At 48.4% G+C, this 25,933-nt stretch overlaps 1 protein-coding gene across 22 annotated transcripts in view; it reads right to left on the bottom strand.

Moving 5' to 3' along the window:
- The window catches only part of MBNL1 (muscleblind like splicing regulator 1), a 167,340-nt gene that overhangs the window by 5,087 nt on the left and 136,320 nt on the right, over positions 1 to 25,933 (bottom strand). For 10 of the 22 annotated variants that reach the window (XM_061570313.1, XM_061570314.1, XM_061570309.1 and 7 more), the window contains 5 exons: positions 22,513 to 22,575; positions 19,903 to 19,938; positions 17,592 to 17,708; positions 14,473 to 14,567; positions 7,514 to 7,598 (listed from right to left, as the gene is read on the bottom strand). In XM_061570313.1, coding sequence (XP_061426297.1) covers positions 7,514 to 7,598; positions 14,473 to 14,567; positions 17,592 to 17,708; positions 19,903 to 19,938; positions 22,513 to 22,575 — 396 coding nt within the window. Of the gene's footprint in view, positions 1 to 7,513; positions 7,599 to 13,634; positions 14,364 to 14,472; positions 14,568 to 17,591; positions 17,709 to 19,902; positions 19,939 to 22,512; positions 22,576 to 25,933 lie in introns of those variants that run through there. The other 12 variants (XM_061570321.1, XM_061570322.1, XM_061570319.1 and 9 more) reach the window with 12 other exon arrangements.

Raw genomic sequence — 25,933 nt, 5'->3', positions numbered from 1 at the left:
CACGAGCGCGACGCGCGCAAACACACCCATGCACGCACTCTGGGGCACCATTCCGTTCTCTCCTTGCGAATGGCAGCAATGTGGTTCAGGAGCTCAATGGCAATGTCTAGAGCCCTGCTAATTTCGCCACCACGAGAGAGCTTCAGGAGAGTGAGTTTGTGCAGTTTTGCTGTTCCTCCTCCTCCTCTGTTGACGAAGTGAGTTTGCCATACGGTCCACAGTTTGCCTTGCAAGGCCACAGTCGCACTACTGTGGCAACTGTGGCACTGTGGTTTGTCATTAACCTTGCGGAGCACTCACCGCACGCAGCCTGCACCTGCCAAACCGTCCCAGCACTACGCTACGATGTCCCCCCCCCCCTCTACAGACTAGTGGCACAACACAAAGCCACCAGAATTGCCACAATTCACAATTTTACCCCACCCCGTCCGATTTGTCGTCACAATTTCAATTTGAGTTTTCTACAAGAATGGCGAATCTAGCGATCTCCAGCGGTCACAGGGAACACACGGACGAACCCACGGCACACGATAGGCGTACACGAATCTATCGAGGCGTGGAGGTTCTTACACATGCGCATCTACGCATGCATCGCGAGCTTTAAAAAATCGACATGAACTCGATGGGTGGATCGTTGCATCCCCCGCAAGCCATCGTGCACGGGGGCCCCCGCTTGGAATTCTCTCGTGTGCCTCTGCCCGCGTGGAGGCAACGAGAGTGGACACAATCACCCTCATTGGGAAACCGTGCAATTTTCTCACACAAGGGGGTGTGTCTCATCACAATTAGCTCCAGATGTGTTTGGAGGAACAATACGGCGCAGATACATCTGGATTTTTTTTAAAAAAACTTCTACATAATTATGGAACTGCTGAGCGAAAATCGATTCCGCTGACGTCAGGGGAATTTTATGGGAGATGTTAATCTCAAGATTGTCCGTCATATGGCCTGGCCACATTCTGTAGTGCCCCAGTCGTCAACGCTTCCGTTGGTAGTTCTCCTCCAAGAATGGTTACACTGCTCTGCGAGAGATCCGAATGGATATTTCGTCTCGTGCCGTGATTCCGAGAGCACAACTGGGATATAATTGGGTAAGAAATGAGAATACACGTTGAAATGTCGCCCCTAAGCGTTTCTGTGTGGCCTGCAGCTATTGCCTTGATTGAAGCAGCCAATGAATGACATCATCAGCAAGGAACAGGATTCATGAATCGCACCTCGAAAAGATGGTGCCATGATACTTTTTATCATGTAATACCATCTCGATGGGACTAACGGGATAAAAGTGGGGGAAAAGAAGCAACGTAAAAACTTTCTAACTTTGTAACTGCCTCCCCCACCTTCCCCACCGTCGCTGGCTGCCTTTGTGCTCTCTCTGATCTTCGGAGCCTCACGCCACTTGGAACCCCAATCTGCCAAGCCCAGGGAACAGCCTAGGAACAATAGCCCAGTTCTGGTCCAGCATCCGGGAGGGGGGGGGGGAGGTCCTTGAACCGTAAAAGCACGCGCTGTCCGCTTCACAGTGAACGTGAAAGATCTAATGATGTCGTGAGGTTGCGGTGATTGTGTGCCGACAAACGTGGTCCAAATTTGAAGGGTGACCCACAAAGCTACTCGACTGGGAACACAACAGAATCATCACGCCCCGCCCCCCGCCTCCACCGGCAGACTAATCCATCTGCGATACGTGGAGCCTTCGTGATAGCCCTGTGGCTACAGAAATGGCATCAATTTCAAACGTTAAAAAATTATTATTGTTAGATATAACAGGAGTTCGCTGGAATATGATGACATTTTAAGTATGTTAATAGGGATACCATCTTGCCTGGGGGGAGTTCAAATTGTTTGCCAGTTTTTCTGTAATATAAAAATAATATCAACCCATAATATAAAACACATCAATATGCTTTACATAATATATATTAGAAATATATGCACTAAACATGCTCTATATGTATATAAAAAATATGCACTGTTTGTTCCCCGACACCAATTGTACTTCTCCCCCCAGCTAAGATGGCTTTCCCATTTACATATTTCTGCCAGGCGCTCATAACACAGGGCACGTCATAAAGAGTGGTTTATGATCACTTTGCAACTGAAGTTGAAAGTGTGAATGCATCGTTTCTGTCCATCTGTCTGTCTGTGGAGGGGCACACTCTTTGCTCTTGTCCAGATGATCCAACGTCAACAAAAAGTCCGTGTAAAGTTGTGTCACTATTAGGGGCCCATCCCAGAGCAAATCTGCCACCGTGAGTGAAAGACTTGCATAGAACTTGGGCGATAAAAAAAAACCAGCGCTAAAAGGCTCATCCTTGACGGTGATGGCGATGACGTCACTTTCGTGCGGGGTCTCCACCCTTCTACGTCCCATGTCACGCACCGCGTGACCTCATCTCGCTGTGCAGCATGAAAAGTAACGGTCACCCATGGTTCGTGCAATACTTACGAGGACAAACGCAGTGTTACGGAACACGTGTTTATGGCAAGCTGAATTGGGGGTGAGATCATCCTGGGAGGGCTGAGACCACCCTCTGAGAGAGCTGAGATCACCCCAGGAGGACTGAGATCACCCCAGGAGGACTGAGATCTCCCTCCGGGAGGGCTGAGATATCACCCCGGGAGGGATGACATCTCCCCAGGGAGGATGTGATCTCCACGGGAGGGCTGAGATCACTCCAGAAAGACTGAGATCACCCCCCCTGGACGGCTGAGGCTACTCAGACAATAAACCAAACGTTGTTTGGTTTTTAAGGCGTGTGAGAAGGTGGGCTCAATGAGTAACAAAGGTACAAGCGCACCGGGCCAGAACAGTTCCCCATCCGTCTGTGGAAAGGTGGCATCGGTCAGGGCCACTGGTCTCCTTAAGAGTGACTGTGAGAGTCAGCCGACGGGCACTTCTGCTGACACACCACGGTACTGCCAATTCAGAAGGGGTCTCAGGTGAGTCGGATGGGTTTGGCAACCACAGGGGCAGAGCTTGAAAGAGGCACAACAACCCTCACTGTTAAAATGTAATTAGCGAAATCCTGCCGCCGATAAAAACAAATAAAAGACTGGCGATACAAACAGGCAGCCAAGCGGTGGCCACGTTGCGCCAAGGTTTTGTGGGTAAATAAAGTAAACCTTGGCTTGACTTACATAGCATGACACGGTCTGTCGTGGTCATATCTCTTCGGTTACTGCCACTGAAAGATGCCCTGCATGCACATTGCCATGGCGGTGACACCTCCCGACTAACCGAACGCACAACAGTTTTAACGGGTCTTTCAACACGAGGGTAATTCTGACAATGCAAATATTACACCGTGCACTGCTAGCCACGCTCCTCACGATGTATTGTTTCCACCATCCTTGCAGACGTAAGGATTATACTGTTGAAAGTCGGATGACAGAAATTGGCTTGAGGTCTCTCATGACAAGTAAAGGAAGCGTGGTTCAAGTGAAGTTGGGAGGCAATTACCACAGTTTAACATCGTACGAATCGTGAACCAATTTAACCGAAGAGATGACAAGCAGAGGACATTCAATTAAACTACGCCTCCTGCAGCAGTCACCCCAATTTTGAAAGACCGCACACATTTGCTACAACGTCTCATTTCACGAAAACCTCAATTCAAACGCATCAACGTGGCCGTCTACCGTTCTATAAAAAAGGGGCTTCTGCTTTGATTAGGGATTTTCTTTTGTTTCTTTTCCAGATGCAGAGCAAAAAAGAAAACCCGTGACACTTTTGAAGTAGCGCAAAGCGAACACTGAAAACATTACATGGCGTGGCAGCAGTGAAAACGATGGCATACAGAGACACGCACAGAGGAGAAAGCAAAACGGACAAAACGAATGTGGCATGCGAGGCAGCGCGCGACAGAAGGTTTGCTGGTTCTTGCAATTGTTTTGTGAGTAAAAAGAGCCTAGGAGATGAGATAAAGGGAGTCGCGTACACCACCGACTTAACCAGATTCAGCTTTTGACTTTGCTTGCTTTTGAGGTTTTTTCCATTAGTTTGTTAGCCTTTTTCAGGCACTCTGCGGCACTTATTTCCAATTTGGGACTTGATATGAGATCACATCTGAAGAAGCACTCGCTTTTTTCCTTTCCCACAGTTGTTCTCTCTCTCAACGGCGTTTTAATGGCATGCTGCTCAACCTCGCTACCAGTGGGGCTACCCTCTCCGCAAAGCTCAGCCCCCAACCATCTCTGCTGCGCGCTCTGTGACCGGTTCGTAATCTGCGAGCCGCGCACAGAAGCGGGGCAGCACCGCGGTGGTGAGATGTGACATTTCGCCCCATTAAAATTTCGGTGAAAGAATTACAAAATATATATCCTTCCAGGCTGATGCGCCGATGGTTTCCTGGCAGAGGTCACAATCAGGTACCCGATACCCGTACCCTAGCCGATACCCGGCGACCCGTACCCATCCGAGTACGGGTACCCGTTTGCGACCCTGGTGCGGCCGGGTACGGGTAGACCGTGAGTCACTGGTGAGTAATCGTTTGTCACTCATTTCCCAACGTCTTGTCTCTTCTCACAATTCAAGTTCCTAGAATCAACCCACCCACCACTGCAACGTGGCTTCATCCCAGAGGTCGCAATCGGGTACCCGTACCCGTACCCTACCCGATACCTGGTCGGGTACGGGTAGCCGGGTATCGGGTAGGGTACGGGTACCCGTTTGCGACCCTGGTGCGGCCGGGTACGGGTACGGGTAAGGAATCAAAACCCGTTTGCGACCTCTGTTTCCTGGCAAGCGTGACTTGCTGGCAAGCAGGCCCACTCCGGCCCCGGCACATTGGATGTTCTGATGAAGGCACCACACAGAAGTTATCCTAACGTTCGCCAAGTCTGGTGAGTTTAATAATTCGGCTGTCAGATCTGCTTCTCTGCTGTCTCGGAGGAATAACAAACAAATGGGAATTTATTTGCGGCCGAGTTAAACCTGCGCGAGCCTTTCACTGCCTTCGACCGGAATAATCTCCTCTCTGGGCATTCTCAACGCTGCAGACGTAAATAAACACTACAACTCAATAATTTCTTCCCACAAATTTTTAAGGTGCCGGGGTTTGATAACTCGGGAGAGCAGATAATGGCAACAACACAGAGAATATTATGGCGGCCATAAACGCAGCGACGCTAGAAGATAAATATTCGACTAAGCTGTGAAGTGTTGCAAATGCAATATACATCTTTCACATCGGATTAGTGTCTCCTTATCAAACACAATGTATTCGATATGCACGGACCATTTTAGGTTTGTGGAATTCCACAATCCACGGGAGAGGTGGAGAGAGGAAGTCATGAAACTAACATCGAAACTATTCCTCTAAAACTTTCCATCCAATATTTAAACACTTACACTCTATTGGTGCAGTTGGTTATTTTTTTAATATTAAATCTTGTCAAGAATAACCCCACTTTACGTTTGTGCAGCATTTTATTGGCCATGGTTAAATTAATTACGTAAAATAATCCTGTGCATAACAAACCCATTCCTGGAAGTGACTGCTCATGTCAAAATTATATGCACAGAAAAGGCGGGGGGGAGGGGGGCGGGTGCAGGGGGGTGTTCAAAATATGTAAACATGAAATGCAATAACTTTATCAGAGAGAAAACTAAATTGAGTGTAAAATCATACAGAGCCAGATGGTTTAATACTTCATGGTAAGGCCATATTAATAACGTAAAAATAAATGGAATTAATGTGAAGATGCCTGTGAATGGCGGCTTTGACGTAAACAATTCGATAAGTAATTAGGATACCGATTTAACTTGTGGCTGTATGGCTTTTGGTGCCAATCCAACCAAATCTTTCTTGCAACTTCTCAAGAATGTTTTGATTTTAAATATCCAACATTTCAAATTTGCGAGATAAAGTTACGTAGCCCAAGTAAGGCTCTTGTTCATTTCAAAAATACTGCCATTTACGAGCAAATTTTTTAACTAAATTTTTTTTTTCGGGCAAAAGGAACGTCTGCACTAAAGCGTGATTTGCATTACCGTACCGCTAATTCACACATACTTGTGCAAACTCTGCGAGACACAAACCAGAAACCATGCCTTGGCTTTCAAACACATTCCAAAAGCCGAATAGCATATCCCAAATAAACGTTTTTGGGTTAGATGGCATTATTTATAAATGTGTCATAACCCTCCACCACCCGACATGGCCAATCAGCAAAAAAATGTGTCACGTTGACAAAAGACAGAATAGTTCACTACTTTAGCCCACCGGTGTGTTGAAGAGTGAATCCACAACATTTACAGTTATTGAGTACGACGTTTCGCTAGTAATTACATCCAGCATCATTGGGCAATTCGCCAGAATGGTGAAGCCCTCACTTGCTCGATTTCAGGCTGATTGGCCGTGTCGGGTGGTGGAGGGTTACGACACATTTATAAATAACGCGATCTAACCCAAAAACGTTTATTATGAATAATATTGGTCGCGAAAGCCTCCCACGTGTTAAACTGAGCATATCCCAATACGAATGATTAACCGATGCAAGATAAAGATGCGAGGCCAAGCGCTTGGGAGTTTTCACCGCGCAGCCCGTGTCGGAATGCGGAGGGTTATAACACATTTATAAATAACGCGATCTAACCCAAAAACTTTATTATGAATAATATTGATCGCGAAAACCTACGTGTTAAACTGAGCATATCCCAATACGAATGATTACCGATGCAAGATAAAGATGCGAGGCCAAGCACTTGGGAGTTTTCACCGCGTTGCCCGTGTCGGAATGCGGAGGCGGTGTTGACACGGCCCAGTGGTTTGTAGTTTTGTCGCAGAGGTTTACGCTTTCGAATGCAACAGCACGCGCCCTGGTTAATACTGCCGGCGTATCGACCAAAATATCACGTGCACTCCGCTTCACGGTGCACGCTAAAGAGATTCCCCCGTCACTCGAAGAAGCGTGGGTCCAGCGTGTGCCCGGGGGGGGGGGGGGGGTATGGCGCCTAAAATGTTGCCAAATTTGACTAATTATCCGCAAATTACTTAACATGGACACGCATGGTAAACATCGCTCCCCCATAATGTGAGATCTTAGCTGATTCCTCCGAACAAAAGCTTTCCTGGGGAAGCATAGAGTAAAAACATTAATCTCGTGACGAAATAATGGACGTTTTCACATATGCCCGCAATTAACATCGAGATTTCTTGCATCACCCGTGCCAATCAGGAGTGAGCTGCTGAGGGGTTTAATTCTAAAGAACGTTTCGTTCGAGGCTTCAACGCACCTCCGGCAATTATCGTTTCACCTAACACCTCCGCATTGACACCCCCCTTACGCACAAAAGTCACGCCAATTCGCAAACCTTCCCCAAAGAATGAACCACAGAAAACAAACAAAGATGATCAAACAAAACCAAACAAGACGAATCCCACAGCAGCAGCAGCGGCAGCGGCGGCGGCGGCGGCGGCGGCAACGGCGGCGACACAAAGCGTGCCACACGAGACGGAGGGAGAAGCCAGGGCAAGCAGAGGCCAAGCCAGGCATGAGAGGCCCCTACCTTCCAGAAGATGGAGAAAGCGACAGTTTGGCCGAGTGCAGTGGCCCGATTTGAAGTCACGACAGATGATTAGGGTGTCCGCTGACTAGGGGGGAGGAGAGAGGAGGGGGTGAGCACAGTGAGCAGGGAACAGGCAGGAGCCAAGAGGGGTCAGTCAGGGGGTGGGGGGGTGGGGCGGGGGGGGGAAAGAGGACACCGGGCACGCACGCGCAATGATGAGCCGTTAACCAAGCAGGGATAACTGAAATCTGCGGAAGCGCTGCCGTGAAGGGGCCTGCCAATTAAGAGGCATATGAACGAACAGCTTCGTTAAAATGTAAGTCCGCTCGCTGCTGCGCTGCAGCGAGCGGCTCCCTTGGCGCATTCTGCGGGCGATGATCATTTAAACGTTATTCTGCCTTCACTTCTTCTCCCCTTTGCCTAATTGCTGGGTAAATTACGCAAACATTTTGTTTAAGGTGGTGGTTATTAAGGCGTTCATTAGTCCGAGACAATAACTGCAAAAGTGTTATTTGTGAAGCCATGATAATTATAATCATTGCACATATTTGTGCGTGTGCGAGTCAACGTTAACATCATCACGCGCCGATGCGGTTCGCGCTGCAATTGCACGCACGGGGGGGGGGGGGGGAAGGCCGGTGGAATTCTAGCCAATCGGCACGCTTACCAGCAGCATCGACACACGCAATTATTTTCCAAGACCCCATGTCCACAAGTGACCAATGCGAATGACCTTTGCAGCCCATGTGACAACACTTTGACTTTGCTTCTGAAACCGAAGTTAACTTGACGGCGAGGAACCCACGCTACTCGCTCCACAAAATAGTCGCAGATGGCAAACAAGTGGCTGTTTCACCAGGTGAGATTCCGTTCAGACGACAAGCCCCATTCGCGAAGATGACCCACGTGAGGGCAGTGGGAACCCTCTCGGGTGCCATGGCCTCTACAGTTACACGCAAAAGTCGACTGAAAGGACGCCGAGAATAAAAGTTTACGAGGTGTCCGCGTGACTCGGAGGTCGAAGAGCTGAAGTCCTTCATTCGAGTCTGAGTTTTCAGCTGCCCATGATGAAACTGGACAGTTTCGTGAGCCGATGGTTTTCTGCCTGGTCACCGATAGCTCTTAAAAAAAATTTAAAATTGGATTTTCCACTTAATTTGGCTGGAGACAATTTCAGATAACTAAAATCATTGGTTTGACTGCCATGTAACTCACAGGAGAAGTTACATGTTGCCCGCAATACAGGCTGATGCACTACTCTGCAAGCGTTCCGAATACACACTTTGCTCTCATGGCGTGATTACACGATATCGCACAATTTGAATAAAATAGGGGGGGGGGTGAAAGAAAAGAGAGCTTAAGGATTATAAAGTTTCTAGAAACCATATGGAAAGGGACACCAAGAGTGGATTTTCCGACTGGTCTTAACCCTTTCCGAAGACGTCATGAGTTTCTCTTCCGATCCCATTCCGATGACGCGGGAGGGCGTGGCACAGTTCGGCACTAGGCTATCAGAGTTCGGCCATTCTCTGCGCCGAGTACAAACTTCTTTATGAACAACGGCGCTACCCCCCTCTCTTAAACAAAATTAACGCTAACCGCTTGCGCGTTCCGAGATTCAGCGGTGAACGGGAGCCACCCTGCAACTTGCACATCTCTCGGAATGGAGTTATAATATTCCAGCTCTTGAGGCCTGTCCCTCTCGACTAATGATGTGCAACTGTTGCACAAATAATACCAGCGACCACACCAGGTCCTATGATCGGCAATCCATGCAATTACTCCCAGAATTCACCAACTACAAAGCCCCGATCTCATACTCGGCATTATCCATGATATATCCACTGCTAAGTTCTACTTTGTGGAACAATTCACTTTAAGGGATCTCAGAGAAAGCTCTGATATACACTCCCGTGAGCCATTCTCCGACATGGGAAGGTTTCACTTCGCTGCGATATTGCCAAACGGATTATTCATTTTCGTGACGCAACGCCAACAGCACAATTGGGATTCAGTTGGGGGAGTAGGTAACTAAAAAAGCTTCAGCAGAATAGAAATCAGTTCCCCTGGAGGACATTTAAACCAGCTCAAAGCCTGACGTGCTTAGCCGCCACATTCCCCCTAAGAAAACCGAGGTACGATAAGAGGCGGGTACGAGGCTGGTTCAACTGATGATCTACGGTAAGAGTTGGATAATGTGGATGGTGCTGCTGACGATCTACAGTAAGAGCTGGGTAATGATGGTGCTGCTGATGATCTACGGTAAGAGTTGGGTAATGAGGATGGTGCTGCTGATGATCTACAGTAAGAGTTGGATAATGATGGTGCTGCTGATGATCTACAGTAAGAGTTGGGTAATGATGGTGTTGCTGACGATCTACAGTAAGAGTTGGGTAATGAGGATGGTGCTGCTGATGATCTACGGTAAGAGTTGGGGAATGAGGATGGTGCTGATGATGATCTACAGTAAGAGTTGGGTAATGATGGTGCTGCTGATGATCTACAGTAAGAGTTGGGTAATAAGGATGGTGCTGCTGATGATCTACAGTAAGAGTTGGGTAATGATGGTGCTGCTGATGATCTACGGTAAGAGTTGGGCAATGATGGTGCTGCTGATGATCTACGGTAAGAGTTGGGGAATGAGGATGGTGCTGATGATGATCTACAGTAAGAGTTGGGTAATGATGGTGCTGCTGATGATCTACGGTAAGAGCTGGGTAATGAGGATGGTGCTGCTGATGATCTACGGTAAGAGTTGGGTAATGATGGTGCTGCTGATGATCTACGGTAAGAGTTGGGCAATGATGGTGCTGCTGATGATCTACGGTAAGAGTTGGGTAATGATGGTGCTGCTGATGATCTACGGTAAGAGTTGGGTAATGTGGATGGTGCTGCTGATGATCTACAGTAAGAGTTGGGTAATAAGGATGGTGCTGCTGATGATCTACAGTAAGAGCTGGGTAATGATGGTGCTGCTGATGATCTACGGTAAGAGCTGGGTAATGTGGATGGTGCTGCTGATGATCTACAGTAAGAGCTGGGTAATGAGGATGGTGCTGATGATGATCTACAGTAAGAGCTGGGTAATGAGGATGGTGCTGATGATGATCTACGGTAAGAGTTGGGTAATGATGGTGCTGCTGATGATCTACGGTAAGAGTTGGGTAATGAGGATGGTGCTGATGATGATCTACAGTAAGAGCTGGGTAATGAGGATGGTGCTGATGATGATCTACGGTAAGAGCTGGGTAATGAGGATGGTAAGGCTGATGATCTACAGTAAGAGTTGGGTAATGATGGTGCTGCTGATGATCTACGGTAAGAGCTGGGTAATGATGGTGCTGCTGATGATCTACGGTAAGAGTTGGGTAATGATGGTGCTGCTGATGATCTACGGTAAGAGCTGGGTAATGAGGATGGTGCTGCTGATGATCTACGGTAAGAGTTGGGCAATGATGGTGCTGCTGATGATCTACGGTAAGAGTTGGGTAATGAGGATGGTGCTGCTGATGATCTACGGTAAGAGTTGGGTAATGATGGTGCTGCTGATGATCTACGGTAAGAGCTGGGTAATGAGGATGGTGCTGCTGATGATCTACGGTAAGAGTTGGGTAATGATGGTGCTGCTGATGATCTACGGTAAGAGTTGGGTAATGATGGTGCTGCTGATGATCTACGGTAAGAGTTGGGTAATGAGGATGGTACGGCTGATGATCTACGGTAAGAGTTGGGTAATGATGGTGCTGCTGATGATCTACGGTAAGAGTTGGGTAATGAGGATGGTGCTGCTGATGATCTACAGTAAGAGTTGGGTAATGTGGATGGTGCTGCTGATGATCTACGGTAAGAGCTGGGTAATGAGGATGGTGCTGCTGATGATCTACGGTAAGAGTTGGGTAATGATGGTGCTGCTGATGATCTACGGTAAGAGCTGGGTAATGAGGATGGTGCTGCTGATGATCTACAGTAAGAGTTGGGCAATGATGGTGCTGCTGATGATCTACAGTAAGAGTTGGGTAATAAGGATGGTGCTGCTGATGATCTACAGTAAGAGTTGGGCAATGATGGTGTTGCTGATGATCTACAGTAAGAGTTGGGTAATGAGGATGGTGCTGCTGATGATCTACGGTAAGAGTTGGATGAGAATGGTGCTGCTGATGATCTACGGTAAGAGTTGGGTGAGGATGGTGCTGCTGATGATCTACAGTAAGAGTTGGGTAATGATGGTGCTGCTGATGATCTACGGTAAGAGTTGGGTAATGAGGATGGTGCTGCTGATGATCTACGGTAAGAGTTGGGCAATGAAGATGGTGCTGCTGATGATCTACGGTAAGAGTTGGGTAATGAGGATGGTGCTGCTGATGATCTACGGTAAGAGTTGGGTAATGAGGATGGTGCTGCTGATGATCGACAATAAGCGCTGGGGAACGACAATTGGCGCTTCCTCGGTGTCCAACTGGCCCGGTGACTAGCCGGGAGAGGCAGAACCGCATCGCAGATTTCCACGGCGCGACCAAGTCCGTCCCGTCGGGAGGCTGCCCTCGCCAAGTCAAAATCCACATCGCATTGCTTCAATCGCCGGTGCGCATTCCTACTGCTACTACTTCGTTCATTTGATGGTGATATCTAAAGCAGTTTAAACATATACACACATATATAAAAAATCAGATACATTGTTTAAAATAGTACGTAACGAATTGCAACGTCTAACCGGTCTTGGGCTCGTAAATCTAAGAGGTTGAATAAATAAGCTCACACCGAGCAATAAAAATGTGGAGCACACCGCACGAACCAAAGGACTCTTCCCGTAGCAACGTGAAATAAAACAAAGCTACAATAAACACGTATACCCAACATTCGAAGCAAGGCTTCAAGCATCTGGAAAATATCGCCAAAAAATGTGATTACCCCTCCTCCTGAATTGGATTTTGCAAAACCACTAATAATTTACGATTACATATGAATGCAAATAGTATTCTAAATGCGAGTAACCGTAGGCCATACAACTGTTCATACAACACCATATATACGCATCGTATTGGCAACGATTGCAAACTAATTTAAAACTTTTACAGCTGTTTACCAACAAAACACACAAACATTTATCCTTGACACATTTCACACATTCGTTGGCTCCACTGCAAACATACTGCGTATTTTCAAACTTGCAACATATCTTTCCCACAGCCAGGAAGAGCATTTTAAAACAGCTGCACAGACAACCGTGAACATATAAGGCAAAAGGCCGGGCAGAAATATGCAAATGGTATTTGCTGCAAAGCTCTAAAAGTGAAACCTATGAATTTTTTCGTTTGCAATTTAACTTAATAAACAAAAAAAATCCTCCCACGGGGAAGCTTTAAGCCGGCCAAAGTGCATTGCGTGTTCAGCCACAACGCCAGCGTCGATTAACATCTGCGCCCTTTGCTGAAAAGGCTGACACACCGGCGGTGCACGTGGGCGCAAATACGATTGTCAGGATGTGGGAGCGAGCGGATGCGGACAGAAGTCAGCAGCGTCCCTTTAAGAGCCGCCTGGAAGAAAAAGAGGCCAATCGAGCGAGCCAAGCCGGAGCAACGAGCGGGCAGCAGGAGGAGGAGACAATTCATTGGGGAAAGTGCAGCAAATGTAGAGAGAGGGGGTGTTGCAACCTTACCCACGACCCACAAACAAATGGAACTTTGCTATCAGTAGCAGACACTTGCCACGTGGTGCGCGCAAGTAACACACATCAGGCCGGTTTTTAGAGATGAGCAGAGGTAAAAACTCTAGATTTGAAGCTTTCGTGACTGCAAGGATTCATACTCTTGGTTTTTTTCGGTAAAGTCACGTAGGTAAAATAATAATAATAATAAAATAATAATCTATGAAAAATAACTAAATTCAATCACGACGTTTCGGAGGCAACGCAAGTCTCCGTCTTCATATGGGACCGTCACAGCTAAATTTACTGTTATCAAGTAAAGAGAAATCCATTTCTCTTTACTTGATACAGTAAATTTAGCTTTAGCGGTCCCACCTGAAGACGGAGACTTGTGTTGCCTCCGAAACGTCGTGATTTAATTTAGTAATTTTTCATTCATTATTATTTCATTATTATTTTCCTACGTGACTTTACCGAAAAAACCTAAGAGCAAGAGGTAAAAACGTTAACTCTGGAGTGGTTCCATTCTTTTGCGGGAATGATGACCCACAGCCATGGAGGATGAAATGCAAGTGCCTTACCCTTGCATGAAGTGGATATGTCTAACCTTAACCTCGTGTAGCAGTGCACTGTGGACCATGCAAATGTGTGTAGTAAGGGGGGGGGGATTCCTCGCCGCTTCTACTTTAGCCACGGGCTTAATTATCTGATTAAGAGACCTCGACGTTTTTTATTTAAAATATGCATTTTGCACACAGTGTTGATGTACGGTGCTTTTTCTGCAATATTTTGCTGTCTTTTCTTGGATTTTCTGTTTGCACATGTTTTCTTGTTCATGTTTTTGTTTTCTGTTTGTTGCGGTTGCACCCGATTCAAGAGCTGAATGGCTCACAGGGCTATACCTAATAAATGAACTTGAAATGAACTTGAACTAAACTTACTAAAGCACCAAAATAGTATCCTTTCGTACATATTTATGTAAAAAAACATTTTTGGGGACATTTAAAAAAAATAATTTGGTGGATATCTCAAACCACGTCAAAATCTCAAAACCCGCCCCCGGTACTCCTACGCTCGGGTTACATGGACTGATGACGGACGTCCAAGTGCATTACAATGGGGTGCATCCACTCAGCTGAGCATCCTTGCCGCATCACCCTGCACGTCAAAGTCTGGAACACACCACAACACTGCCCACGTGCTTCCCTGAAGGAGTGACAGGTACAGGACAGGTAAAACCCCCAAATCCTTACCCCTCCCCGAGACGCACAGACAGAAGTAGCCGGGCGGGCGTGTAAAAAACCGGGACGCAAACCTGGTTAGCGCTGGAGGATGTGACGAAGGGTAGGTTGCTGTTGGGCGAAGCCGTGGCTGACACTGGGCTCCCCGCGGGGCCGGGAATCATGGGGACTTTGGGGGGGTTGGAGGCGCGAGGGAAGGCAAATGGGTGAAGGGGACAGGGTGGGAGTGATGGGCGGGCGGGAGAGGTTCAGGGCGAGTAGTGGGGCCGTGCGCGTGGTGTTGTGGCGGCCGGAGGGGGCGGTAGGCGGGCAGGCGGGCGGGCAGGCGGGCGGGCGGGCGGGCAGGCGGGCAGGCGGGCAGGCGGGCGGGCAGGCGTGGCAGAGCGTCAAAGCCATGTTGCCGGTTGGGCACGCGCACGACCCACACCGCACCAGACGTACCGGGGAGGAGGGTGGGGGGATTACAAACCAAATCATTAACCAAAATGAATCAAAATAATATTAGAAAAAAAGCAGCAAAAATGTTACGGGGAAAAAAAACGGGAAACAAAACTAGGACGTGAGAAATATAAAACCAACCAAAGAAAACTGTCACAATTGGATAAAGCTCATTGTGCGGTGTGGTGGAGGGTTATGGGTAATGAATGTGGTGACAATGAGCAGACTGGAAGTCCGTTTTTTTTATACAATCATTATGCATTGAAATTAGACGTCTCGTTTGTTCATTATATAACGTTACGATTACAACCACTGACATGTTTAGGGCCAGATTCGAAACGTACATTGTGTTCCACACACCAATGTGACATTCAAGTGAATGAACACGACCACATTCACTTTTTAAAACACGGTGCTTGAGGTCAACAAGCAATTATCTACCGTGTAGATATCCACGGTCATTGTGCCACCGTGCATGTGTCCCTCTTCGTGGATGTGGTTTAAGCATTACATTTAAAAAAGGTTGCCCATTCAGGATATATACGCATAGGCGAGCACAAAAAAAAAAAGTTGGATTAATTTAAAAAATATTCTTAGAGTGGAAAACTATTTACGTTTAAGTTGCGCCGTAAACATTCCTTCGGCCAAATTTCGTAAATCTTTCATTTCGCAAGGCATCTGTGTCGGTATCAATACCGACATCGACCTAGAATCGTTCAATATCACTTGGACTAAATGTATCAATATTGTCAACTCGGGTTACTGTGCAATTTGAAATACAGTACACAACCTGGTATTGCGGCATTCTAAAACTAAGGGTTGCTTTTAGATTTCCACGAAGCGATGGCGTTGCTTGCAATATACTTTTGTTTCGGTTTAAAGCTTTCGTGACTGCAGGGATTCATCTTCTTGGTTCTTTCGGTAAAGTCACGTAGAAGGGAAATTTTAAAAATTATAAAAATAAAACATATTAAACTAATGAGAATTATTTTATAACGTTTCATTTTTATTATTTTATTATTTCCCTTCTACGTGACTTTACCGAAAGAACCAAGAAGATGTACTTTTGTCTCTTAAAAGGACACCTGGGTCCCACGTGACCATTGCATGACTCGCACAAACTCGGCCAATGTCAACATCGTTGGTCCAGTTCAAGAGGTCATCACAGGCTGCAGAAAGCGAATGATTGACTCGATGGCCAGGGTTTACACTACACTGGAATGTATGATAACAACTGTTCTTTCCACACTGCCCTGAGCCTCAGCTCCAAGTGAGAAAAGGGACCGTTCGTACACGACCGGCAAGAATCCCGACAGCCTTTGATTCAACTTTAGACAGCGGCTGACAAAAAACAACAGCTTTAAATTCCAAACACAATCCCTACATAATCTGCATGAGTAATAACGGAATAAAACGTCTGGTGAGGGGAGTGCTGATGCGATTTCAAAACTGCGTAACTAAGCAAAGTGACCTCAGTAATGGGAAAACAGTTATGAACGCTTGTTCGAGTGAGACAGCTGCATTCACTGTTAATTTGGGACCTATACTGGCGACAAAAAAGATCTGCCTTGACAGCCCATGCCTAGAGTTAGCGGTCCCTCTGACAGCAGAAAGGACGCCGTTATCCAATTACAAAAGCAGACAGAGCGCTCATTAATGCAGGCACGTGCCACCTCCCCCCCACCAACAAGAACGACAATGCACTGCTCTCATTTTAATTGAGACGCGAGGCTGTGGCAAGTAGAGAATAACATTCCAGTGTGACGTGGACCCGCATATTTGTACAGCTGCTGATGCATACGGTACCAGAGTTGTAGCCTTGTGACTATTTTCTCAGGTTCAAGACGCAAACAGGAGGGGGCACCCTAGGCTAACGTATTTTTCCACGGTACTGTACTACGCACGGTCGCGCACCCGCCAGACTTGTGGTTACCGCAATGTCATTTCAGCCAGCCTTTTCGTTTCGTTTTGTATAGGGTACATGTGCTATTGAGCCGTGCTACCCAGCAGCGGACGTTCCACATTCGCAAAAAAAAAATATTTCCTGTGTATTCCCGTACGCCTAGACCAAGGGCTGGCAATCAAAATAACAAGGGGCATTTTTTTCGAATTTGGTAAAAAAAAAAATCAATCTTTCAAGAGCCGCGCAATGCATGTGAATATCAGACGGTTGTCCCAATATATAACGTCACGAAGCAGCCCTCAAAGGAGTCACACGCAGCTCCGGAGCCACAGGTCGCCAACCTCTGGCCCTAGACGGTTAAGCAAGTGAGACACAATCGCACGTTGGGGTGGTGTCCGTGTCATTGTCTGGCGGAGTTTGTGCGCGTGGCGCTGCCACGTAGCGGGAGAGCGGCCTGCGCTTCCGCTCACGAGTGCCCACCCCATGCCTGTCTGCCTGTCTGCCCGCCCACAAACCCGCCAACCCACCGACCTGCCCGCCTGCCCGCCCCTCTCACTCCTCGGCCTTCTGAGCACCGGCAAGATCACCCTTAATATCGCGATGTGGCCGAGCGTTTGAGACGTAACAGCGACTGAGCTGGCTAGATATTTATCTTCTAATCCTGGTGGGCGCCTCTGTTTGAACGGGGCTCTCATCAAGTTCAGCAAGTCGATGGTCTCTCAACCCCAGTCATCGATAAATGCGTAAAAAAAGTCGTAATGTTACATTTGGTTCCCCGCTTAATTTGGGTATAAGTCCACCTCTGAAAATGTAAATATATATATCAATTTGCCCGCCTTGCGAAGAACACACTTCTCATGTGGTAGTACGGGTGGGTGGGAAGGCCGTTCTCTGACATCATGGGTTGCACTGAACTCTGAGTGATCCAAATGGATGCCTGGTCTCGTGACGCGACGCTGGTAGCACAATCTGGGAGAAATTGGGGAAAAGTTAGTCGCAATATCGCCCCAGGTGCGTTTGTGTGGTGTGGTGCCATGTACTCAAATCTGAGCCGCCAATACACTTTGGAATGATACTTTTTCAAGATGAGAGCACACATTTGGCGAGAACGACAGTTATAAAATGCACTGCAAATAGACCGTGGTGAAACATGTTCTTTTAATCCAAATTTTGATTGTTTATGTGCGAGGGAGGCATTAAAGTTGTATAATTATCACACGTTTAATTCACGTTGCGAATAACTGAAAATTGCAGTTACTGTATTTTTGCATTACTTCGTTGGTTCCACTTAACACTATTGGTAAAATGTATATTTGTATTCATTTGTGAACTAGCTTCAATTCGCCAGCATTAAGCATAGCTACTTTGATGGTAGCTTGTAACTTCCAACTGATCATATCAAATTTGCTCCTACGTCTGGTTTGCCAATCAAATGGGGATACGAGCAGGCTTTGGTCTCAAAATCCCTTCCGTACATACGGACGCCCAGGGCCACTCACGATGATTTGTGGAACCAAGCACATGCAAGGCAGCAGCAGCAAGGGATTCCCAACGCAGCAGGAGCATCTGCACCCATACAGGGCATTGCCAAAACTCTGAACGTACATTTAAGACACTTATAAAGATGTGGGTGCCATTTAGTATAATCATCAAGCGGCTATTTTTTTTTTGCTCAGGCTCAAAAGTACCAACCGACTAAGACTGTAATGGATGAATAATCTGTCCGCCTTTCTTGATAAGGGAGAAATGCTTGCAAAATATCGCGGTTGTGGGATGTTACCCCTGGACAAAATAACCTCTTCATACACGGTGATGGTGCAATTCGGCTTTAAGTCATGTTTTCAACAACTCCTGATAATACAATAGAATCCCGCAAATGCATCATTCGGATGGTTCAGAAGTTGACTGTGAGGTTGCTACATTTTGTTGAATGGTGCGTGGAACTGTCGCTGTAGTCGGCTGAATAAATGCCAAATTCAGAATCTTTATTCATCCTCAAGAAATCCGATGGAGCTATGAAGATCTTTGTCACGTACATCGAGCAGACAACGCGACGCTCCTGCCTCTTAACGCCGCTTGGCACTAGCGCCTCTAAAGACTGCGCTTAGCAAACTCGCAACGTATTGCGTGCATCGAGCACTCAGTCGCAGCGCACTGCCAGAGACACATTCGCGGCAATGCCGAAACACAAAAAAGCCGACACGGGTTTGGTCGATGCACTTCAAGCCAGCAACCAATCGCAACCGTTAGCACCCACAGGTTCACCAAAGTCAATCAAACGTTGCCGGTGTATAAATCTTTAATGCGAACAAAATGGAAAATGTAAAGATCTAAAGGGGCATTACGTTAGATGATGGCTTTAGCACGAGCGGAAAATCAATTGGACCTTTTTGTTGCCTTTTAAAAATATTTTTTCCCACCCCCCGCCTCGTATGGTAGGCATTCTACCGTGGCCTTCTTTGGTTAAAATCTGAAAATCAATAAGCGCCGCATACTAGTTGCATCAGCGGACGTCCCCTCCCTCGGAATTAACAGAGCGTGCCCCTCGCACCTCAATAACACTGAAACAAGTCCATGCAGCGCTTAAAAAAACACCCACACAACCCGCCAACAGCCCCCGCCCCTCTCCTTTCCTCCCCATCCCGAACAAATGACACATTCCACAAAACCGATTCCAGACTCGCACATTTCCTACTAAGGGCTGCTGCGTGCTTCTGCATGGGTGACTATTGCAGGCCGACCGCCTCAACCAGCGGCCGAGCGTGATTTGGCGCCGAGGGCTCTGGTGAAAGTAAACGAAATGGCAAAGCCCCCCCCTCCCCCCAGTCTGTAGCCCCAAAGTCTCTCCCGGTCTATGGCCCCCGGCGTGGTTGCAGCACAAGCACGCTCGATAGCTACACCACTGGCCTCAACCTCAACACTAACAGGAGGCCGTCTCCGTCTGCCGCATACTCGCCGCGACCACCTCTGGACCCCGTAACGAACTGCGAACCCCGCCCAAATGGAGTCGCCCATGCACCATGAACGCACGGGAATCACAGATTTGGGATTGAAATGCCGCCGGGGTTGGGGGAGGAGTGGGCAGGTGGGGGGTGCAGGGTGCGGGGGTGAGGAGACACCGACTCGACCGTAACTCAGCAGAAAAGGAGATCGCCGAACATACCCAGGCTTGTGGTGGGCGGCATGCACAGCACGGTGCCTGACAGGACGCATGCAGCATACCCAAGGTGGAGGCGGGAGGGGATCGTTAGGAAGAAACGGGGGGGAGGAGAATCAATAGGTCCACATTAGGCTTAATCAGATGCCAATTTCCAGACCAGATGGTTGCCTGTTGCTTCCCGAGGTGCACACAGCGTATTTCATTAAAACGTTACACTGCCGGAATGTTGTTTTAAATTTGACGATTGCCTTCGGGGTTTTTTGTTTTGTTTAACACACACGATACATTTACTTTGTTTTTGTCAAGTTTAGCGATACTTTGTACTTCATATAACACATCACAAAACTTCAGTTTTAACGTGTGCGAGTTGTGCCGATGCGACCGTTGCGGCGTGTGTGCGCGCGGTGGCAGCGTGCGTGACTACATGCTCGCAAACGCGGCCCATTGATCGAAGAAACAAAATACAAATTTTAAACAAAAAAATGATAATATCCGGAACAAACACAGAAACGAACGGTTAAACCACGTTACGATCGCTCGTACAAGGAAAACGGGCTGAGAATCGAAAGAGATTTTTGATCTCGGGAAAATTTGAGCGGCCACAGAGATCCTCCCTATACTTGGCACTCCAATCGTGTTGTTGTATTGTTTGTTGCTGTAACTTTCTGACCCACCCCTACTGGACATCCGTGATGTGTTTAGTTTGCCGTTCTTCCCCTGTACACCTCTGATTAGCACGGTACGAAAGAAGTTCAGCATGCAAAAAGAACTTCAAATCTCATGGGATTTCTCCGGGAAAAATACAAATTCTGATGCTGATGTTGAGCAGAACTAAAATCCGGACGTGCTCCAAATTGCTCCGTGTGGTGGACTACGGGTTCCTCGGGCCTGAGAGCAGGCAAACAATCATCGGCGACCCTCCCGGGCAAGCGATCGATACTAACAAGGTGACTGGATCGCCCCCCCTTCTCTCCCTCCCCCCGCCCCTTTTTGTTCCCAGGGTCACATCATCCGCAAGAGGCAGCCTTCGGGTGCAGAAGTCGCACACGGGAGGAGGAATGTCTGGTTGGTGCAGTCAACAGGATACGGGGGGGGGGGGGGGGGGGGAGGGACGACTTTACAGTGCCGAGCAACCGAGGGTGCCAGTGGGGATGTACCAGTAGTTAGGGCAGGAGGGACAGATTGGCTGTGAAAGACGACGGTGGGTGCAGAGTGAGAAAAGACGGTTAATTGTATTTATGTGGTTACACGTAAATAGGTAAAGCAGCAGATGTCAATAGGAATCAATTGTGCCGGAAAGAAAAACATTGGTGGGGGAGTTCAAGACTTATTTATTCACCACCACGTACATTCATCTTGTAAAACGGCCCGTTTAATATTTTTTTTACGTCAATTCGTATTCGTATCGTTTTGAACGTCACTCTCCACTGCAAACGACCAAAATATAAATTCTTTCTAGAGCTCAACTTTTTTTTTCAATTCCAAATTCAGGCGTTCCTCGCTTGTTGACGTGAACCTACGGACGACGAGCCGTTGTCACTCTAGTCCACTGCCGTGGGACTCGCGTCGGGAACCCTCCAGCGGGCGACGCTGCGGGCATTAGCGAGGGTGACGGGGGGAAGGCGCGTCTCAACGACGGGCCCCTCGATGGCGCACGGTTCAGCGAGCGCATGCCGCGTTGGGACCACGCCGACGATTCGCGACGTCCAGAATGCCACACGGCCGGCCGAACTTAGAGTCGTTCGTCCGCTGAATGATAGCGATCGCTCGATATACCCTGGGCTGGCTAAAGCTTTATTGTTGTGGGACGTTAATAATGCTGGAAGAGAATCCCTGGAGTCTATTGGGGAAACCAAGCAAAACCAGCATTGCATTGTTCACGCTTTGTCCCATTGCTTGCGCTTGTGAAAAGCCATGGAAACTTGAGTTTTATAAAAGAAAGCTTGGCACTGTCCAAGATTTTATAGGTGGTGTTTTTGACGTTAAATAAATGGTTTTGAGAAAGGAATATGCGGAAAATAAGGCGCATAGCTGACCATTATAATCCGAGGGCATAATCGGTAAGTAGAGGGATGGGTTAATGGCTGTGGGTGGGGAAACAGCAGTTGGCTGGCACAATAGGCACTGCTACGTTCCTATTCACAGTCAAGTCTGCTGTAGACTCCGAGTGGCATTTCATCAATTACAGGGCACATTGGACGTTTCCAATTCAGTACAACGTACGTTCCCAGTTGCAGTTTAATCATTTACTCTATTATACGGCACGCCAACCTCAGTTCCGAATTACGCCAATAAAGTAGTCGTATGAAATAAAATTGACACGAATAAAAAAGAACTACAATAAATAAACAAAACAATGTGTGTGAGCGGTCATGAATGCAAAGCTCATGGTGTCGTGAATTCAAACGAGGGTTTTGCCCCGCAGTCGAAGCGCAGCGAGAGAAGTAGTGTAGGGAGGGGGTGGGGCTCGCAAGCGACATCGGGAGGCAGCCGCGGCAATTAAAAGGACAGCTTCAGGGATGCGCAGGCGAGTCGATTAGTAACGAGCAGAAGCGCGTGAGACGATCGCTCGTCTCCCCCGTGTCACCCCCGCGATCTCGCCGTGCCCCTCACCTTGAGACAGTCGTCCATACGTCCTCCCCATCATATGTGCATATTCGTGCCACTGACTTGGGTCTGCATACCACGTACCACGCATACTATTAGGCTCGCCACGAGTTATTTTAATATTCGTGAAGCTGTCCCCTTAATGGCTGCGATTGCCGCAAAAACAACAACACAACGTCGCAATGAATGGGGGTGCTGTGAGTGGTGCATGCATCATTTAACAGAGCACAGAGGACCTGCCTGGACAATCGTGCATGTGTGTGTGCGAGCTGTAGGGGTAACGATGCAGAGTTTCATAGATTGATATCGGTTATTAAGCTCACGACGATGCATGCATCAAATCGCGTGTGCGAGGACCGGTGGATTTTCACTTTGTGTACATGTATGTTGTAGTGGGTTCACTTGACCTCTGCAGCCACGAGGGCAAGGGTCGACAGACCTGCAGCTCCGGAGCCGTGCAATCACGAGCCAATTACGCAGCGCCGTTTTCTTTACAGGGGGCGGCCTTTGCTCTCTGCGGCATAGCTCGAGCTAGATTTAAAAGACTAAAGGAGCGCCAGGCCGGGTGCTGCGTTCTCTTGCATTGGGCATGCAGAGACCCACACGAAGCGACCGAAAAGTAACTGTTAAACGGTCCCGCTTTTGAAAATGCACCTTTTATTCCTATTAGTGCTACGTTTGTGTGCCCAGGCAAGCCTAACCGAGTCTTGAGACTCGTTTGCAGGAGCGTCCGATTAAGTTTTTGCAATCGGAAGTGAAAATTACAATATTTCCCCATTAAGTAATTTCCAAGTAATTTGTTTGAAATTTGGCAAATCTGACGCTGGCTCACAACTGTTGGCTCCTTCGAAATGACGTCATGGGATCTCTTTAACATCCACTGTCTTCTTCTTTCATATGGCAGTGTGAAAAGCAACAGTTTTAAGGATGGTCAAAAATGAATGCAAAAGTTCGTCATCCAGTCCAATGATGTGGTTGATGCAGTGTGGATTTCAGCGATACCGCCAGGATGTGCATGGATGGAGCATTCATGGGCGACGTGCTTGATTGGTTTGGACTTCTCCACAGTCGCAGTTGGGCGATTCTTTGATCTTCTATTTATGAAACGTGCACGCGCATCTGCCGTGTCGTGTTCGAACGCGGTTCAGCGTGGTCCATAGTCGTCGTGGAATACAGAATCCACGGTACTTCCACCGTCGGATCGTGAACGATGTTTTTGTTTGCCACGTCCGTAGCCGCCCATGATTCAGACCACAGAGTGGAGGTGTCTTTATTGTCGACTGCTAGGGCGCAGGGCGCGTATCCAGGACGGTCTCCTGGATTTTAGCCTTGGGCGGCATGGGGGTTCCTTTAGATCTTGATGGAGCGGCAGTGAAGTTGTTCATTATCTTGTTGTTGTACTCCCGTGTCGTCGCGTCGGATGTTGGCCACGGGAGTGGAGTCGACTTTAGGGAACCGCTGACGATACGAAGCGCGTCGTTAATTTCGGCGTCGACAAGGAACGATGCCTGTGGAATGGATGTCAGTGAAGAATGTGGCTAGCCATTTTCTCGCTCTTGCTCTCGAGTTCTTGATGAATTCTGGATAAATATCGTCAAGACCCGAGGCTTTCCCGCATTTCAACTGGGCAATACCGGCATCTACTTCCTTCACCGAGAACGGACGTGAGAATTCAGAGGTTTCTTGGCAGTTACGTAGCGTGCAATAAAGTTACTCGTAGACTTGCCGTGTTGTTTTTGCCGATCGAAGTTCGTGAATTGTTGATAAGTTGCCGATCAATCTCGTCAGGGCTGACTCACGGAGGTTTATAGACTGCGAAGCAGGCGCACGCTATTACATGGTTAATGTGGCCTGTTGGACTCGAACCACAACACCTCTGCAAGGCGCGGTAAATGCCCGACCACTGTTCATGAATGAGAAAAGGCTCTGTGCGCGAAGGTGAAACTTTCGTTACAGACCTCCGCAACGATGCGCTGCTTCTACCACCGCTCAACCCGCTGCGTCCGCGCGCTATCGCTGTGCGCGCTATCGCTGTGCGCGCTATCGCTGTGCGCGCTATCGCTGTGCGCGCTATCGCTGTGCGCGCTATCGCTGTGCGCGCTATCGCTGTGCGCGCTATCGCTGTGCGCGCTATCGCTGTGCGCGCTATCGCTGTGCGCGCTATCGCTGTGCGCGCTAGCGCGCTATCGCTGTGCGCGCTAGCGCGCTATCGCTGTGCGCGCTAGCGCGCTATCGCTGTGCGCGCTAACGCGCTATCGCTGTGCGCGCTAACGCGCTATCGCTGTGCGCGCTAACGCGCTATCGCTGTGCGCGCTAACGCGCTATCGCTGTGCGCGCTAACGCGCTATCGCTGTGCGCGCTAACGCGCTATCGCTGTGCGCGCTAACGCGCTATCGCTGTGCGCGCTAACGCGCTATCGCTGTGCGCGCTAACGCGCTATCGCTGTGCGCGCTAACGCGCTATCGCTGTGCGCGCTATCGCTGTGCGCGCTAACGCGCTATCGCTGTGCGCGCTAACGCGCTATCGCTGTGCGCGCTAACGCGCTATCGCTGTGCGCGCTAACGCGCTATCGCTGTGCGCGCTATCACTGTGCGCGCTCGACGAGCTCACCAACACGTGCCACGGCGACGAGCTCAAGCACCGACACGTCGATAGCGAATGGTGCACGCGCAATTCAATACATCGACTCCCTGCAAAAGGTCTGACCTTCCCCAGGGTCTTTTAATTTGCCACTTGGACCATCCCGAGGGTCTTTTAATTTGGCACTTTCACCTTCGCCGGCCAATTTTAAAGCAAAAAGGTGCGCACTTTGCGAAGCGGGCTAATTGAAAGGTTACTTCTGGTCACTTCCACCCCCCTCGTGCGGAGGTGGCGCACAGACAAAGGCTCCTCTGGGTTTATCCGGGTCACCGTGAACAGACGCATTCGATGCTACTGGCTTCCAGACCTTCAGCCTCCACAAGTCCCCGACGTGGCGCGTGCGTCCATTCAAGCCAACGGGAGGGGCCACTCCAAACAGCGGGCAGCTCGATTTGCGTTGGAATGGAGGCTGGAGTCGGGAGAAGTGGAAATGGCGGACCGCGGAGGGACATGGCGACGACTGGGGCTGAGAATAGGGTCCGCGTTAATGTGTCCTGCTTGCCAACCATTTTAATGCCGGCACCCGGCTGTGCCATGAATTATCACGATAACGTAGGAGGCGGGGAAGGGGGGGGGGGGTCAAGATTCTCTTCGTTTAAAAATAATTCGTTTGTTAAGCTTGTTGCAGCTCGTTAAGGTTGTTGGTCGTTTTTTTCCATGTCATTTACACATTTTTGCTCTCTTCATTGGCCGGAACCTATCATTATCACGTCTTATGCAAAACCAGTAAATACATCAATCGATGCGGGCAACGTGCAAACGTCGGAATCGACTTAAATCGCTGACG

The sequence above is a fragment of the Lethenteron reissneri genome, chromosome 45 (assembly GCF_015708825.2).
Source record: "Lethenteron reissneri isolate LAM-NWPU_2019-01 chromosome 45, ASM1570882v1, whole genome shotgun sequence".
NCBI classification, from domain to species: domain Eukaryota; kingdom Metazoa; phylum Chordata; class Hyperoartia; order Petromyzontiformes; family Petromyzontidae; genus Lethenteron; species Lethenteron reissneri.
Note: the sequence above shows the minus strand (reverse complement) of the source record. Positions and strands in the feature narration are given on the sequence as shown.